Here is a 17,813-nt window from a genome sequence, read left to right as displayed (position 1 = left end):
AGTTGTAGATGAAGAGGCAATATGCTCAACATCATCTTGATGCTCTGGATAGATTTAATAGCTGCCTCCTCCTGCTTTCAGACAGCCAGCACAGGCTGCTGAGTGGAAAGAGAAGGAGAAGAAGACGAACCCTTTATTATCCAAGTGTGATTTTACACACACAGTAAATAGACATCAGTATTTAAGGTTGTAGGATACAAGGAAGTATACAAGAAGTTTTCTCCTGGGCTCAGAGCAGAGCAGAGTGACTGACAGACCCGTGTTTCAGACCAAACACTCTATAGAAGTGATTGCTGTCGGAAGATACAACTATTTAAGACTTATATTAACACAAACATTTAGCTTACTTCTGCTTTAATCCATCTGTCAGTGGAGCAGTGAGCACACACACACCTGGTGCAGCGTGCAGCTATATGGTGCAGTAAGGGGGCCAGCTGCCTTGCCAAAGGGTTCTACAGCCGTGCATAGTTGAGGGAGGGGCACAATAAATACAGAAAGCAGCATTTATTATGCATAAAGTGTAGGGAGAGGAGTGGTAAAGGTTTTCATCGGTCTACACCAGGCATGGCCATATGCGGCCCGTTGGGCTTTTTAATCCGGCCTGTTCAATACAATACTGGTACAAAGTTTTTCCAACTATAGCAAAGACCACAAACTTTGACTCTTAGGTCATGGCTTTTACATGTCATTTATACGAGTTCACACAAACACTCTCCATCCATCTGGTACTGGCCCAGTCTGGCAATTCATTTTTTAAATTTAAATTAAAAATCTTTTTTTTTTTTAAGTATATTTTTTTTGTCCATTTTGCCTTTAAAGGGGACGAGGAGTTTGTATTTGGTTCTAAAAGAGTCATATTAATGTGGATGAATCTACTTGTTAATGGTCCATTTTCAATAAATATATCGTTTTGTCTTTATAGTTATTTTGATATTATTATTTAGTGGTCGACTCTCCCAGCATTTCCTACTTTCGGTTTCGTGGACGCTGCCCGGCGGGTCATGGGAATAACGCCGCCAAATCTCCGTTTATGGTCGGAACTACGGCGGTATCTGATCATCTTCCAACCTCCGACTTTCATTCTTGATCAATGAAAACATTCTTGGCAAATGTTTTCGCTTTTGTCCGTCTTGCGCCATCCAAGAATTTCACCCTGCGCGCGGAGGCTCATGGGAAATGTAGTGTGAAAACACTTCACTTTCCAAAACTCCTCATTGTCCCTTTAAGGGGGGAAACTACAGGTGAAAAGGGTCAAAGTTTGAACTAACACATATCACCATGAAACCTCCCAAGTTTATCACTTACATTAAGATCAATATTTTTTGTATTTACAGGTTTTGTCAAATTGTATGTTTAAATACCGTATGTAAATGAGGCAATAATGACACAAGCACTAATTTGCATAAGTTTCTAGACCCGAAATCTGAACAATGGATAAAGAAAGCCCCTTTCAAAATTCTTGTTTTATTTAGTTGACATATTAGAGTCAGAAGTTTTGACTTTATCTGGTCTCTATACCATCTAAAGGCCCTGACTCATGCAGCAGTGACCTCTCTCTTACCCCCCCCCCCCCCCCCCCCCCCCCCCAGCACCGTTACAGGAAGGAAACTGTTTCTCCACCTAGAAAACAGGCTTTGAATCCTGCTGCAGCAGTTGTGTCTCACATTGTTCTACCTGCAGCTCTTTCCCTCCTCACATCCCCAGGCATCAGAGGAACTACGATGCTCCTCTGATAACTTCATCTGAATACAGTGAATAAGAGACAGAACACAACATAACAGAGCCATCATATCCTGTCATAACATTCAAACAGATTTGATTTCAAAAAAGGGTTGTATTGTTTTAAATATGTGTGTATTTTTCTTTTTGCCATGAAGCTGTGGCGGGAAAAATCATCCAATTTCAAATCAGTTAAAGGGACAACGAGGAGTTTTGGAAAAGCGAAGTGTTTCCACACTACATTTATGAGCCTCCGCACCGTGAAATTCTTTGACCGGCGCAAGACAGACTCATGTTTTCATTCATCAAGAATTAAAGTCAGAGGTTGGAAGACGATCACATACCGTCGTAGTTCCCACCATAAACGGAGATTCGGCGGCGTTATTCTCATGACTCGCCACGAAACCGAAAGTAAAGAAACGCTGGTCGGCTCGCCCAGCATTTCCACCACCACTAATAATAACAAAATAACCATAGAGACAAAACCATAGATTTATCTAAAATGGACCATTAACAAGTGGTAACGGAGATTCATCCACATTAACGTGAGACTTTTTTATAACCAAATAGAAACTCCTCATTGTCCCTTTAAATAATGATTCTGGATGAAATCAATCAATCAGTTGATCAAACTTTATTTCTATCAGCCCCAAAGTGTACACACACACACAAGTAAAATTTTCAAGTAAAATTAAAACATTGAGAAATTAAAAACATTGAGGATACACCTATACATACATGATGGGGAGCGTTCACCACCATGTCCATTAGATGCGTCTCTTTACACCAACTAATATCTGTCAACATTATAAAACTATAAACTCTATAAAAACTAATTCATTGAGAAGTTTAACTCCCACTCCCTGGCTAAATAAGATTTGAAGGTAAATAAAAATTGAAAAGGTGCCATCCATGTCCTCTGGTGGACCGTCCCCACCAGCAGCCATGTGACTGTCCTGTAGGCCCAACAAGCTGCACATCCACACATGGAGCTGTTCACTCACCGACTCTTTTACCAGTTTGTAGTGTGTTGTGTGATGATCCTGACGGAGGCCTCGGGCTGAAATGTGTTGGTCTGCTTCACTTGTTCTTCTGTAATAATAATAATTATGTTTTATTTTATTGTAAGCTACTTTTAGGAGTTTAGGACACAGATCTTTTCACACTGGTTCAAACCAAGCAGCTTCTGGGTTTTAATGTAATTGCCCTTTAAAATTAAATTGAAGTTAATTAGGAGCAGACCTTTGTGGGTGTGTTTTTTTTGGCAGCCACAAGTTAATATGTAAAAACCTAATTGAAAGAACATTTTAAAAATGATTGTGGACTAATTGTTTCTCAGCAGGACTGCAGGAACAAATAGGTTCCTGGAAAAACACACAAAGTATTTAAAAAATAAAACTTTTACTTTCTATTTTTCTGTTTAACTTCAGAAGGAAAAACAAAGCAGAAAGTTGCAGTTGGTGTCAGATCTGTCCTCTGTTAACCGGCCTTCCTCTGAGCCAAGTTCACTTCATTGTATTCTGTTTATTCATCAAACATCATTCAGTGTAGTGAAGGCTTGTGGGTCAGTAGGCCCTGTGTGTGTGTGTGTGTGTGTGTGTGTGTGTGTGTAGCGTTATTGTTTTTGTGAGGGTGTGGCACAAGGCCTGGCTTCTCTGGCAGCAATTGCCAGGGGAGTGTGACTGTGACTGTGTGTGTGTGTGTGTGTGTGTGTGTGTGTGTGTGTGCGCCATTTCAATATCTGGTGGATCGTCCCTTTTAGTTTGATGTGTGCGCTGCTGTGACGCTACAGAGCGAGTCCACACGAGGGCAGCATCTCTCCACAGGCCGACTCACACAGACCAGTTATTAAATCATCACTAATAATAATAATGATGATGATGATAAAGTACAAAATTACAGAGTGAGACCAGTTACTGCATTTATTCCCATTACATCTTCTTCTAATATGTTCATTTACAACAGTTAAATGTCATTTCTCAGCTGTTTTACCTAACTAGTCTTATTTCCTGCATGTTTTTGTTCTTGCTGATTTTTTTTTTGGCATATTTTATTATTTCTAATTCTATCTAATTCAGTCGCTTGCTTGCATCTGAACTAGGGCTAGTAATACACACAAACAAAAAGGAAAAACACATTTTATTGTGCTTATTTTTGTAGTTGTTACGATAGAGCCGATACTTTCACATGCAGTGGTTATTTATATTTAATCTTCAACAGAAAAAAAGGATGATGTCATTTTTGTTGGGAAGGGGCCTGTCTGTGGTAGGCCTCTGCAGTGTAACACACATCTCTGTTACACTCAGACATATTGTGATATTGTGATTTCTACTACTGAGCTGAAATCAAATGAAAATGTTGATGTTCATTTCATAAGTAGACTACACAGCATTTGGCAGCAGGAGCTTTTACCATTTATTGTGTTTCAATTCAATTCACTTCAGTTTAATTCAATTCAATTCAATTCAACTTTATTTATCCCAGAGGATAATTCAGTTCGGTTCATAAACACATTGGTTCCAGCATCTACAGGAGGTTTCTGTCTCACAACTCGTAGATACGCACTGCATCAAGTTAAAAGTCCAGTCCCACAACAGAACAGCATAGATGATAGAAACACTACTTAGAATGACTAAATAATTAATGACTAAAATTAGGGGAAGAGTCAGGAGAATCAAGATAAATATTGTCATGTTTATACATTTCAGAAAACAGCCTGTTAACCTGCCTGTGTTCAAACTCTGTGCTGAAGTTTGAATTGTTAGTTTCAGAATTAGAAATATTAATTATATCACAAGAAAAATTAACTTAATTTTGCATAATAACATCACTGAATAAAATAAGCTATAGATCATCTCTGATTGGCTGCTCTCATCATGTGATCGACTCCCTCACAGTTCACTTGATCAACTCAGAGTCTCAGAGTCTAAGGTGATCCTGCAGCTTCAACACTTTCACAGAACTTCCTGCAGCTGGACACAAACTATTTGGATCTGGAGTCAGTGGACTGAACCATGTGCCACTTCCACAGGGGGGAAGTTTTTAAAAGTTTTTAAAAATTCTTTGAATTTTTGTTTGTTCAATAACAATACTTAAAACGTAATTAAATTGAATTTAAGTTTAATTTAATTTCAATTTAATTAAAACGATATGAAACTAAAAGGTTTCTTGCCTCTGATAAGTTTAGTTCCACTAAACCTCTGTCACTGCCATCCAATCATCTAAAAGTCAATTTAAAGGTGTACAGAAATGACCGCTTGTCCTGTTTGTCGCGCCGAGTTTCCACACGATTTTACCCGAGTAAGGAAAACAAATTTGATTTGTCGTTATCGAGCGGGCGGGATATTCAATGCTTGGGGTGAGACCGAGCTCGGTGTGTGTGTGTGTGTCTCAGACGTTTGATTGACGGATGACAGATCCAATATCAGTGGCTGATGAATCGTGAGCAGGCTGACGTATAATCCGTGCGCCTGCATTATCCAATACGGAAAAAAAATACCTCACTTTCATCCTGGATTTAATCAAAAATAGAATTTTGCACAAAGTTTGGGCTCCATCGTCTGATAGATGAGTTATTACACTAATGTTAAGACCCACAGTGGGCTCAAATTCAATTTTCTTTTCTGGACAGCTTTAAAGCTTTTAGAATCTTCTTCATCGTGGCTGCTCAATTCTTCTGAGCAGACTCATTTGTCTCAGGAGTTTTCAGCCAGTGTTTCACTGAAGTCTGTCAGATTATTGGATTGAACACGCATATTTGTTTTTACACTGTTGTATAGGCCTATTCTGCATTTAATTTCTTTTTACAGGATTAAAGTCATATCATTTTGTATGAATTCACTGACATTATGAGATGGGGACAGAAAAAGATAAACTAAACTGTGGAAAGTTTGTGTTTTTTTGCTCACACATTCTCGTTTGCTCATGAATCATCCTAGTATATTCTACATGTCACTTGAACTAACCGTGTCTGTTGTTCCCTGTGTGTGTTCCAGGTGCTGGATGGTCTGTTGGCTCAGTGTGGGACTGTAGAGAACTGTGAACAAGGTAAGACCTGTCTCGTCTCTCTCTAGCAAACTGAACAGATAGATGACACACATCAACCTCCCTTAGAGCTGTTGTATATGTGACCAGTGGCACTTTGCTGCCCCCTAGTGGCTGCAGCCTGTAACTGCTACACACTCTCAGATAATTGTTAATTTCCTCACTTTTTAACAAGTCAGTTGTGCAGGGTTTCCATTAGAACACCAGTCTGTCCATCTAAGCTACACTATAGTGTAGTAATATAGTGTAGTAGAAACACTTAACAGCAGTTTGATTAGACGGTGACATGTGAGGACAGCTGGGCAGATGACATCACATACAGATGGATTTCCTCCTCAGAATGTGACCATGTGACTCATTAAAACACCAACCAATTAACATTTGTCCTCCAGATGCATGCTGTCCATCCAGCGCTCCACTCTGTTTATTAGCATGAGAGAAGCAAAGAAAAGCAGCAACAAATCAGTGAGAAGCTGAAACCATAAGAAATGGTTTTTAATGATTTTACAAAAACAGTTAAAGCAGAAGTAAGTGATATATTTGTGTCAATATAAGTCTTAAATAGTTGTATCTTCCGACAGCAATCACTTACATAGAGTGTTTTAGTGGGGCAGATAAGCAAAATAATTGTGCGTTTTAATGACTAAAGCATGAAACTTTCAGCATTTCATCTACATACCCCAAGGTTTAATTTCAGATGTGGAACCACTTTGGTGGCTGACCTTTAGGGGTCTTTAGGGGTCTTTTTCCACATTATTCTCCATTGGAAACCTATGAAAATCTGGGAAGTAAATCATTACCAATAAATTTCTTCACCATTGTGTTTAGGAAGGTGTGTAATATCATGTAATAAAATGTTGAAATTCAACTCCAGTGGGAAACCCCCTAAAAAACTACTCAAAGTTGGGGTACCCGTGCAGATTTTGCGAAAATTCCGAAATGTTAAATTTGGCCTTAAATATCTTGTGAGGGGTCAAACTAGGGGTTTTTCATGATTCTGAATTGATCGCAAACATTAGTTTTTCAGCCAAAACACTCCTTGGTGGAAAAAAACAGCCACACCCACTTTTCCTGTTCATCGGAACCCCCCCCACCAATACAGATAAGTCATTCCTTAGCATGGCAGAGGTTGTGTCACATAATACTACTAAATACTCAATAATATAACTTATATTCATCGTCTGTATAACGTTGTACAAGAAAAAAGGCTACAAAATATAAGTTATATTATTGAGTATTTAGTAGTATTATGTGACACAACCTCTGCCATGCTAAGGAATGACTTCTCTGTATTGGTGGGGGGGGTTCCGATGAACAGGAAAAGTGGGTGTGGTTGTTTTTTTCCACCAAGGAGTGTTTTGGCTGAAAAACTAATGTTTGCGATCAACTTAGAATCATGAAAAACCCCTAGTTTGACCCCTCACAAGATATTTAAGGCCAAATTTAACATCACGGAATTTTCGCAAAATCTGCACGGGTACCCCAACTTTGAGTAGTTTTTTAGGGGGTTTCCCACTGGAGTTGAATTTCAACATTTTATTACATGATATTACACACCTTCCTAAACACAATGGTGAAGAAATTTATTGGTAATGATTTACTTCCCAGATTTTCATAGGTTTCCAATGGGGAATAATGTGGAAAAAGACCCCTAAAGACCCCTAAAGGTCAGCCACCAAAGTGGTTCCACGTCTAAAATTAAACCTTGGGGTATGTAGATGAAATGCTGAAAGTTTCATGCTTTAGTCATTAAAACGCACAATTCCTTCCATATATGAGCTTATCTGCCCCACTATTTGGTCTGAAACACGGGTCTCTCAGTCACTCTGCTCTGCTCTGAGCCCAGGAGAAAACATTTCTCGTATCCTACAGTTTTTATCCAATGAGGAGAGAGAACGGCATGCAGGGCTGTGTGTGCAGCCAAGGGACGCCGTGAATGTGGCGACGTAGGGACGAGGACTGTTATGGTGCGTTCAAGGAAACTCGTATTTTTCCGACCGTGAAGTGGTACCAGTTTGATCTGGTACGAGTTCACGGGTCAGAAGTTACGAGTGGCCGTTATAGTGACTTTCACCGGTAAAACAGGTCGGAGAAACACGAGTGGGTTGCCTGGAACGCTACAAAGTCGTAAGTTGTGACTTGAAGCTGTAATTTACGATTTCAAAAGCCTGCCTGGAACGCAGCATTAGCGAAAACGACCGGACCACTTACTTCTGCTTTAAATAAATGATTTCAGCTCCAAAAGTATTTAGATAATTTGTTAATAATGTGGATTACACAGCCAAATAGATTCCAACAGAAAGAGCTCAGCATCCTGTGGACTGATCAATCACTGTCTGCACTCTAATCTATTATTCAAGAAGATTGCTCTACCATACTACTATTAGTTATTATCATTAATGTTCTGTTATTATTGGATTTTAAATTAATTTTATTCATTGATGTAGTTATTTATTCATTTATTCATTTTCTAACTCAATCAGATTAATCAGATAAACCCGTTGTTTTAAGTACAAGAATAGATTGCAGGAATATTTATATACAGTTTATATGTGATAATATTCACTTATTGTTATTATTATTATTATTATCCTCCAATAGTGTCACATTTTGTTCGACTACTTCCTTTTCTAAGCAACAAATAACTGATCACACTAAATAAAAATATATTTGTTGATTTTACTATTTGTTGAGTCAGATATTGTGGATCAGCATCCACACACACTCGGTTCTTGAGTTGGCTGACTGATTTTGTAATCCAACAACTATTTTCTGACATTACAATGTGACATATTCTCCTTAATTGTAAGGAACAAATTAAATCTTTTTTAATTGAACTAAATTAAATTCTAAGATGCAGATTGAACTGGTATGTAAAGATAAAGTGGAGGTCTGGGCCTTGATACCTGTGTGTGGGTAACGCAACACAATTAACTAAAATGTGAAATGGTTCAAACCATATAACATTTCTTAACGACAAAGGCTCTGACTCACAGTCTTATCGTTACACTGATATCTGGATTTTACATGTTGCTTTCATTTGCAGCAAACTGAAGAACGTGTGTGTGAATGTTTGATTAATTGATTTCTGCCAGTGACACCAGTTTCATTTAAAAAAACAACTTAACTTCATGACTTAGTCATAATAAACGAATGATTTCATTACTGCTGTTACTGCAGCTGTGGTCACCAGGTAAAACCAGGTCAGTCATGGTCTGTACTGACTCATTATTAACATCACATGTGTCTGTATGTGTCTGTATGTGTGTGTTTTACACATGTTCCTTGTGTGTCTCAGTGAACACCGACAGTGAGACTGCAGTGGTTAACGTCACATACGCATCGCGGGAGCACGCCAGGCAGTAAGTCCCTCTACTCTCACTCAGAAAGTCTGTAAGAGCTGGATTTTTAGATCCATGCTTTTTACAGTGTATATGGTGCCATGTTTTTTTTTTTACTGTTTAGATACTCATGAATATTTAAAATATAGCAAGTTTCAACACAGAAGGAGAGAGTGTGTGATCTGTACTCCACTTGTGACACCTAGTGGCCAGTTATGGGAACTACAGTGTGAGAATGAGCGTTTCCAGTGACTTCCGTGCCGCTCTATTAAAAATCAACCTCTTGTAAAAGTTCTGCATTCAGATTTTACTCATTTTCTGAAGTATAAAAATGTTTTTTACATGATAAAAGTTATACATCAGGCAACAGAACGTCTTTGGATTTAGTAAGGGCATTTTAGCAGATATTTGACCAATCTGGGAACTAAATCCTTACCAAGAAATTTCTTCACAATTGTCTTTAGGAACGTGTGTAATACTATGTCTTAAAATGTTGAAATTCAACTCCAGTGGGAAACCCCCCAAAAAACTACTCAAAGTTGGGGTACCCGTAACTGGATCTTTGAACATTCTGTGATGTTAAATTTGGCCTTAAGTAACTTGTGAGGGGTCAAACTAGAGGTTTTTCATGATTCCAAGTTGATCGCAAACATTAGTTTTACACCCAAAACACTCCTTGGTGGAGAAAAAAACAGCCACACCCACTTTTCTTGATCATCGGAACCCCCACTACCACCAATAGAATGTATTACAGAGAAGCCATTCATTATCATTGCAGAGGTTGTGTTACATAATACTACTAAATACTCAATATAATATAACTTTTATTCTACCCTTTTTTCTATAGGACATTATACAGACCCTCCAGGATTTTGTGGTGTCGCTAAATTTATTTAAAAAGTCATTATAAATTTAATTTATTATGCAGATCGGTAGCAAGCAGCGAGAGAGAAAAGACAGTGGACATGCACCAGATTTCACATACCAGCAACAACTGGAACAAGTTTGTTCGAAATGAAGATAGGAAAAGTACAAAAAATACACAGTGGTGCTACATTGATTGCAAACATGATAATGTTAATCTGCACACACACTGAGCATCAATCTCCATCGAGCATCCAGGCTCTAAGAGGTCGTTTTTGAAGAATGGATAGATACCAAGATTGATGTTGCAGTGTGTCACAAACTTGTTCATTCCAGCCTGGGCCTATTGCTTGGTCATGACCGTACGGTAGCTGTTGTAGTGTATTATGGGAATTGTAATGTGAGTAATGTGAATGCTATATTGGTGGGCCATTATTAACATAATATTTTTCTTGAAGGCCATATAAAAGTGTATCGCAGGACAGATCTGGCCCCCAGGTTTTTGATATGAGATTGACGTGTGTGCTAGATTAATGTCCAACAATGGAAAAAGGTAGAATATAGTTATATTAAGTATTCATAGTAGAAGTTTTTTTTGTGACATTAAAGAAAACCTCTGTCTTGTTTGACGCCTATCTCTATAATGCATTATAACCATACTTATAATAAGTTATAATGTGGTTATAGCATTGTATAACTATAATTATAAACATTCATAAATGATCATAATACTTTATAACAATAATCATAACACACTATAAAGCATTTTATTGTGACTTAGGTATTATAATACGTTATAATTGTTAGTAACTCGCTGACAATGCCCATGTCGATAATACATTATAAATATAGTTATAATGTGTTATAAGTGTCTTATAAAAGTGTATAACCATAATTATAAATACTCATAAATGATCATAAGGCTTTATAACATTTAGCATAACACATTATAGAGCATTTTATAATGGCTTAAGGTCAAGTATTATAATAGAGTTATAATGCTCTATAATGTGTTAAGCTTATTGTTATAAAGCCTTATGATCATTTATGAGTGTTTATTATGATAGTTATACATGTTTATAAGCCAATTGTAATACATTATAACTATATTTATAATGCATTATCAATGTGGGCATTGTCAGCGAGTTACTAACAATTATAACATATTATAATACCTGACCTTATTAGTCATGATAAAATGCTTTATAGTGTGTTATGATTATTGTTATACAGCAGTATGATCATTTATGAGTGTTTATAACTATAGTTATACAGTGCTATAACTGCATTATAACTCATTAAAAGTATGATAATAATGCATTATAGAGATAGGCATCAAATAAAGTGTTACCACAATTTTTAAGTTTCTTATGCATGTTATCAACACAATGACATGACATATTTCAAGTTCTTAAAAAAAGATGTAGATTACACATATCAGGTGTAAAAAGCATTATGTCTGTCAATGATCGAAGGTTGTAAATGGCTTCAACATGTCTAGCACTAGCTAACTCCAAAATTCTTCACTTTTAATGCTAACCAACTACAACTACCACTAAACAATACTTAGGCTGATTTACCATGGCAATTAATAAAAAGAAGAAGAAAGCAACCTTTTAATGTAGCTACATGTACCCAGTAGTGAGAAGTGTGTGTGTGTGGGTGTGTGTGTAGGCTGTGTATGTTTCCGTTTTTACTGGTATGTGAAATCTGGTGTGCATCTGATTTCTTTCCGTCTCTCTCGCTCCCGATCCGCATAAAACGTAATGTTATATGAAAACAATAACTATAATATATAATATCTATCTATATCTATCTATAATAACTAATAAAAACACATGCAAAAAAAAATGGAAATGGAAAATGGAAACACTGTGGCCACAGCTGAAAACAGCTAGCCACAGCGGTCTATGATAGCAAATTTACTGAAAAGTTGCAGTGGCAAGGCCAAAGAATTCATGATTGAATTTGCATTAATAGTTGCAATCATGACATCATAAAATCCTGGAGGGTCTGTAATGTCCTATAGAAAAAAGGGTAGAATAAAAGTTATATTATATTGAGTAGGCTATTTAGTAGTATTATGTAACACAACCTCTGCAATGATAATGAATGGCTTCTCTGCAATACATTCTATTGGTGGTGGTGGGGGTTCCGATGATCAAGAAAAGTGGGTGTAGCTTTTTTTTTCTCCACCAAGGAGTGTTTTGGGTGTAAAACTAATGTTTGCGATCAACTCGGAATCATGAAAAACCCCTAGTTTGACCCCTCACAAGTTACTTAAAGGGATAGTTCACCCTAGAATGATATTTCGCTCATTATCTACTCACCCTCATGTTGACTAAGGGCTGGAAGAAGTTTCAGATTCCTCCGTGGCTTCTCTGAGTTACAGGGGGTCTCGGCGTAGCAGTGCATGTCCATATAACGGTTGCAAAGGGACACCGGAGCTCTTCGTAAAAAAACACACACAAAAAAACATCCAAATACCTCCATGATGCTCGTATGTAATGTCCGTCTTGTGCTGAAGCCCCAAATTGCGTAATTGTCCCGAAAAAAATTAAATAAGTCTATATTTTAAGCTTGTTTGTAGCGGAAGCTTCTCGAAGCTCCTCTTCCTGGTCCGTCCAAATCTCGCGTGATTTGCGCCGGCGTCAGCATGCGTCAGTGCGGTTACTGCGAATCACGCGAGATTTGGACGGACCAGGAAGAGGAGCTTCGAGAAGCTTCCGCTACAAACAAGCTTAAAATATAGACTTATTTAATTTTTTTCGGGACAATTACGCAATTTGGGGCTTCAGCACAAGACGGACATTACATACGAGCATCATGGAGGTATTTGGATGTTTTTTTGTGTGTGTTTTTTTACGAAGAGCTCCGGTGTCCCTTTACAACCGTTATATGGACATGCACTGCTACGCCGAGACCCCCTGTAACTCAGAGAAGCCACGGAGGAATCTGAAACTTCTTCCAGCCCTTAGTCAACATGAGGGTGAGTAGATAATGAGCGAAATATCATTCTAGGGTGAACTATCCCTTTAAGGCCAAATTTAACATTTCGGAATGTTCAAAAATCCAGTTACGGGTACCCCAACTTTGAGTAGTTTTTTAGGGGGTTTCCCACGGGAGTTGAATTTCAACATTTTAAGACATGATATTACACACGTTCCTAAAGACAATTGTGAAGAAATTTCTTGGTAAGGATTTAGTTCCCAGATTTTCATATGTTGCCCTTACTAATTACATACAGCTAATAACAACTATACACTGTTGGGTAATTGAAAAATAATGCATCTTAATGCATATTTCATCAGCTGATTGTGTGATGTAAAATCCATTTGTCCTTCAAATGTAGTCCAGCAGGAACAGAACAAGTGGCTCAGAGTTGTCCTGTGGTGTAGTTATAATAAGGTATTATCCAGATGTGTGTCTAGTAAAGTATAAGTGTGCAAGTCACAGAAAAAATGACCAATCACATGAGAAATCTGTAAAATAATAGTAATATTAAAACATGGGGTGCTTGGTGGTGGCGTGGTTAGAGAGCAGGTCCCATGTCAGCACACGTTTTAAGCACTGATCACCAATTCGACTCTCGAACGAGACGATCTAGCGCATCTACACTGTAAAAAAAAACGGCCCAAAAATAACTTTAAAAAAGAAAAAGATTTAAAAACCTAACAAAACAATCATATACAAGTAGATTTGGTCTCTATTTAATGTGTGTGTAATGTCTTCCTGTCAGAGCCATCCAGAAGCTGAATGGATACCAGTTTGAGAACAACGCCCTGCGCGTCTCCTACATCCCAGACGAGCTCTCGGAGCTGGAGGGGGGTCAGCGGGGGCCCGACAACGGGCGTCGCCCCGGCTACGGGCCCCGCGGCCCCCGGGGAGGCTCCCCCAGCGGGATGCCCAACAAACCTCCGCATGCCGACATCCCCCTGAGGCTGCTGGTGCCCACGCAGTACGTCGGTGCCATCATCGGCAAGGAGGGGGCCACCATCCGGAACATCACCAAGCAGACGCAGAGCAAGTGAGTGCACAGTTTATCTGTGTGTGTGTGTGTGTGTGTGTGTGTGTGTGTGTGTGTGTGTGTGTGTGTGTGTGTGTGTGTGTGTGTGTGTGTGTGTGTGTGTGTGTGTGTGTGTGTGTGTGTGAGTCCAGTGTACCTAGTCTGGGGAAGCTTCTGTAGCGGCTTAAAAGAGGTTATTTTATGTACCCGACAATTTTCTTGAAGAACCTCTTCTAAAACAGACTTTTGTACGTCCATTTTTAAAGGGATAGTTCAACATTTTGGCAATTGGGCCCATTGCCATAATCCCTATAGTTTTAGCAGTAGGTTCGTTACCTTTAATTGTCGGTGCAAGCTGTTTTTAGAACGGCAGAGCAGAGCTGCGAGTTGCTCAGAGCTACGCTACCGAGGCTAATGGGATTTCTTTGTTTCCCTCATCAAACTCATCAAATACACAATCCAACAACTCCACAACGCTCTGGTGGACAAGTTGTGACCTGCACATTCACCACGCTATGAGATAATAACACAACGTTACCACACAGAGTTGTTTTAGAGGGAAATACAGAGACTGCTGCTGAAAAACTGCACCCGACGGGAACGCAGCCGTTTTGCATGAATTTACCTAGAAAACAACTCCGGAACGAACCCCTACGACTAAAGGGATTATGGCAATGGGTCAATTTGCCAAAATGTTGAACTATCCCTTTAAATGAATAAAATGTTTCAAAAACCAGCGATGGAAATTGATGGTGTGCCAGAATTTAAAGTTTTATTTTGGTGAACACTTTGGTGAATTTGGTGAATTCCGGATTAGCTCTCTAGACTGGAACCAGAATCCAGACAAAATCCCGAGTGAAGGGAAACCAGAATCCTCTTGGTATGAAGAGCCATCACAATGAGCAGAGTAGAGCCAGAGTGTGTCTCCGCCGCCATTATGTATGAACTGCAACTTCCAATTTAGCGCAGTAATCTCAACATCATCGTTCTCAGCCACTGTTTGCTGATAGACAGATGAAAATTGAGCGGAAGTGACTTTTACTTTTCCTAAATGAATGGCCTGGGCTTTTATATTTTGTTGCTATTTTATTATACTTTTATAATTTCTGCACCTTTGCACATGTATTGCCTGCCACATCCCTGTTTTTTTTATTTCTTTTACTAAAACTCATTGTCAGCAAAGTGTCTTTAGGAAACAGCTGTCTTTTCACTGAGAGTCTGTTTCATGCATGTAGCTGCTCAGTAAACACAAAGAGTCTTCCTAGAGCAGTAATAAACCAGCGCTGTTTCTCCTCCTGACCTCTGCACACATGAAGCTCTCATTTTTATAAATGTGATGTACAGCACACACACAACAGATCTGAGCATGAGCGTGTTACCGAACGTGACTACGAGTTGTAACAGAAGGAGCGGCGGCGTCCCGGAAAGATGATGTCATCTGTTACCGAAACAGTGTCAGACTGAAAAACAGAAGCAATAGGGCTCGTGAGCTGGAACCAGAAGAGATTCTTATCTGAACAAGCTGCTGCTGCTGCTGCTGCTGCTGCTGTTGCTGCTGTTGCTGCTGCTGCTGTTGCTGCTGTTGCTGCTGCTGCTGCTGCTACTAATGCTGCTGTAGCTGTTAATGCTGCTGCTGCTGTTGCTGTAGCTGCTGTAGCTGTTAATGCTGCTGCTGCTGCTGCTGCTGCTGTAGCTGCTGTAGCTGTTAATGCTGCTGCTGCTGCTGCTGCTGCTGTAGCTGCTGTAGCTGTTAATGCTGCTGCTGCTGCTGCTGCTGCTGCTGCTGCTGCTGCTGCTGCTGCTGCTGCTGCTGCTGCTGCTGCTGCTACTAATGCTGCTGCTGCTGCTGCTGCTGCTGCTGCTGCTGCTGCTGCTGCTGCTACTAATGCTGCTGCTGCTGCTGCTGCTGCTGCTGCTGCTGCTGCTGCTACTAATGCTGCTGCTGCTGCTGCTGCTGCTGCTGCTGCTGCTGCTGCTGCTGCTGCTGCTACTAATGCTGCTGCTGCTGCTGCTGCTGCTGCTGCTGCTGCTGCTGCTACTAATGCTGCTGCTGCTGCTGCTGCTGCTGCTGCTGCTGCTGCTGCTGTAGCTGCTGCTGCTGCTGCTGCTGCTGCTGCTGCTGCTGCTGCTGTAGCTGCTGCTGCTGCTGCTGCTGCTGCTGCTGCTGCTGCTGCTGCTGCTGCTGCTGTAGCTGCTGCTGCTGCTGCTGCTGCTGTAGCTGCTGCTGCTGCTGCTGCTGCTGCTGCTGCTGCTGCTGTAGCTGCTGCTGCTGCTGCTGCTGCTGCTGCTGCTGCTGCTGCTTCAGTGACATGAGGTCAACCTCCACAGCTGGGCCAGAGAACACTTCTCTGGTTAATGACTAACTGATGGATTATTTAACACAACTTGATCAGGCCTAAAATGATCACAACTGACAGGTGAAATGAACAACACTGAAGAATAACACTTCATCATCACCTGTTAGTGGGTGGGATATATCAGGCAGCAGGTGAACATGTTGTCCTCAACGTTGATGTGTTAGAAGCATAGACTGTAAAAAATATGGACGTACAGTAGCATCCGTGACGTCACCCATTGGTTTTGGGGAGTCGTTTTTGTGACTCCAACATGGCGGCCTGAACAGCGCCATGTTGGATTGGCCGGCCGAGAACCCGCCCACTGGCCTCGAAGCAGCTGTCCACGGAGCTGCTCGGACCTGTCACTCAACGTTTCCGCGCCCTAATTGGCCAGAATTTTAACCTAATAACAGTAAAACGGTAGAGTTAAAAAAAAATTCACCCCTCTCAGAGTGTGTGCGGGGGTAGAAACTATCAATTGAGACCAAAAAACCTTCTGACACCAGGCTTTGATCATGTTTATTGAGGATGTAAAGTCGGCGATTTTAACATGGGGGTCTATGGAGAATGCTGCTTTCTGACACCAGCCCCCAGAGGAAGAAGAGGGGATTGCAGTTTTTTGAACATGGAAGTGAGCTTCACTTCTCAGACCGACAACTGCCCCCTTGGTTAGAAGCAGGAAAACTGGACAGTGTAAGGATCTGATCCAGTTCTCCCAGGACGACTGGCTCTCTCATGTCTTGTGGGCTGTTCCCGGTCTGCAGTGGTCAGGAATCAGGATCTATCAGACCTGGTCCAAGGAAGGAACAGTGGTGAAGCGGCCACAGGCTCAGTGATACACGTGGGGAGAGAAGGCTGATACTGTTGCTCAGACTGCTGAACAAGTTCATGCTGCTTCTGATTAGAGCTGCAACAATTAATCGATTAATTGAACAATAATCGATTATTAAGATAATCCATCTCATAACGTTGTGTTATTGTCTCATAGCGTGGTGAATGTGCAGCTCACAACTTGTCCACCAGAGCGTTTTGGAGTTGTTGGATTGTGTATTTGATGAGTTTGATGAGGGAAACCAAGAAATCCAATGAGCCTCCGTAGCGTAGCTCTGAGCAGCTCACGGCTCTGCTCCGCCGTTCTAAAAATAGCTTGCATATGGAAGTTTTTCTGTGCCATCTGAGTTTGAATATGAATTTCTAAGACTGAATTTTTTTAGCATCAAAATCAGACTTTGAATGTTAAAAACCATCAAATTTCTAGCACAGAATTTTTTTTTGCCTCTTGATTTTTTTTAAATGTTGAAATAAATTCAGTCTTAGAAATTCATATTCAAACTCAGATGGCACAGAAAAACTTCCATATTACACAGAAAAACTTCCATATTACTTGCACCGACAATTAAGGTAGCGAACCTACTGCTATAACTATAGGGATTATGGCAATGGGCCAATTTGACAAAATGTTGAACTATCCCGTTAAATAATCAACAGATTAATCGATAATGA

At 40.1% G+C, this 17,813-nt stretch overlaps 1 protein-coding gene across 2 annotated transcripts in view; it reads left to right on the top strand.

Annotated features, from left to right (window-relative positions):
* The window catches only part of igf2bp1 (insulin-like growth factor 2 mRNA binding protein 1), a 76,447-nt gene that overhangs the window by 46,353 nt on the left and 12,281 nt on the right, over positions 1 to 17,813 (top strand). For both annotated transcript variants that reach the window (XM_085785200.1, XM_085785201.1), the window contains exons 4-6: positions 5,715 to 5,766; positions 9,062 to 9,125; positions 13,708 to 13,995. In XM_085785200.1, the coding sequence (XP_085641326.1) occupies positions 5,715 to 5,766; positions 9,062 to 9,125; positions 13,708 to 13,995 (404 nt within the window). The remainder of the gene's footprint in view (positions 1 to 5,714; positions 5,767 to 9,061; positions 9,126 to 13,707; positions 13,996 to 17,813) is intronic.

The sequence above is a fragment of the Trachurus japonicus genome, chromosome 8, assembly GCF_045865225.1.
Source record: "Trachurus japonicus isolate A0001 chromosome 8, Traja_1.0".
NCBI classification, from domain to species: domain Eukaryota; kingdom Metazoa; phylum Chordata; class Actinopteri; order Carangiformes; family Carangidae; genus Trachurus; species Trachurus japonicus.
Note: the sequence above shows the minus strand (reverse complement) of the source record. Positions and strands in the feature narration are given on the sequence as shown.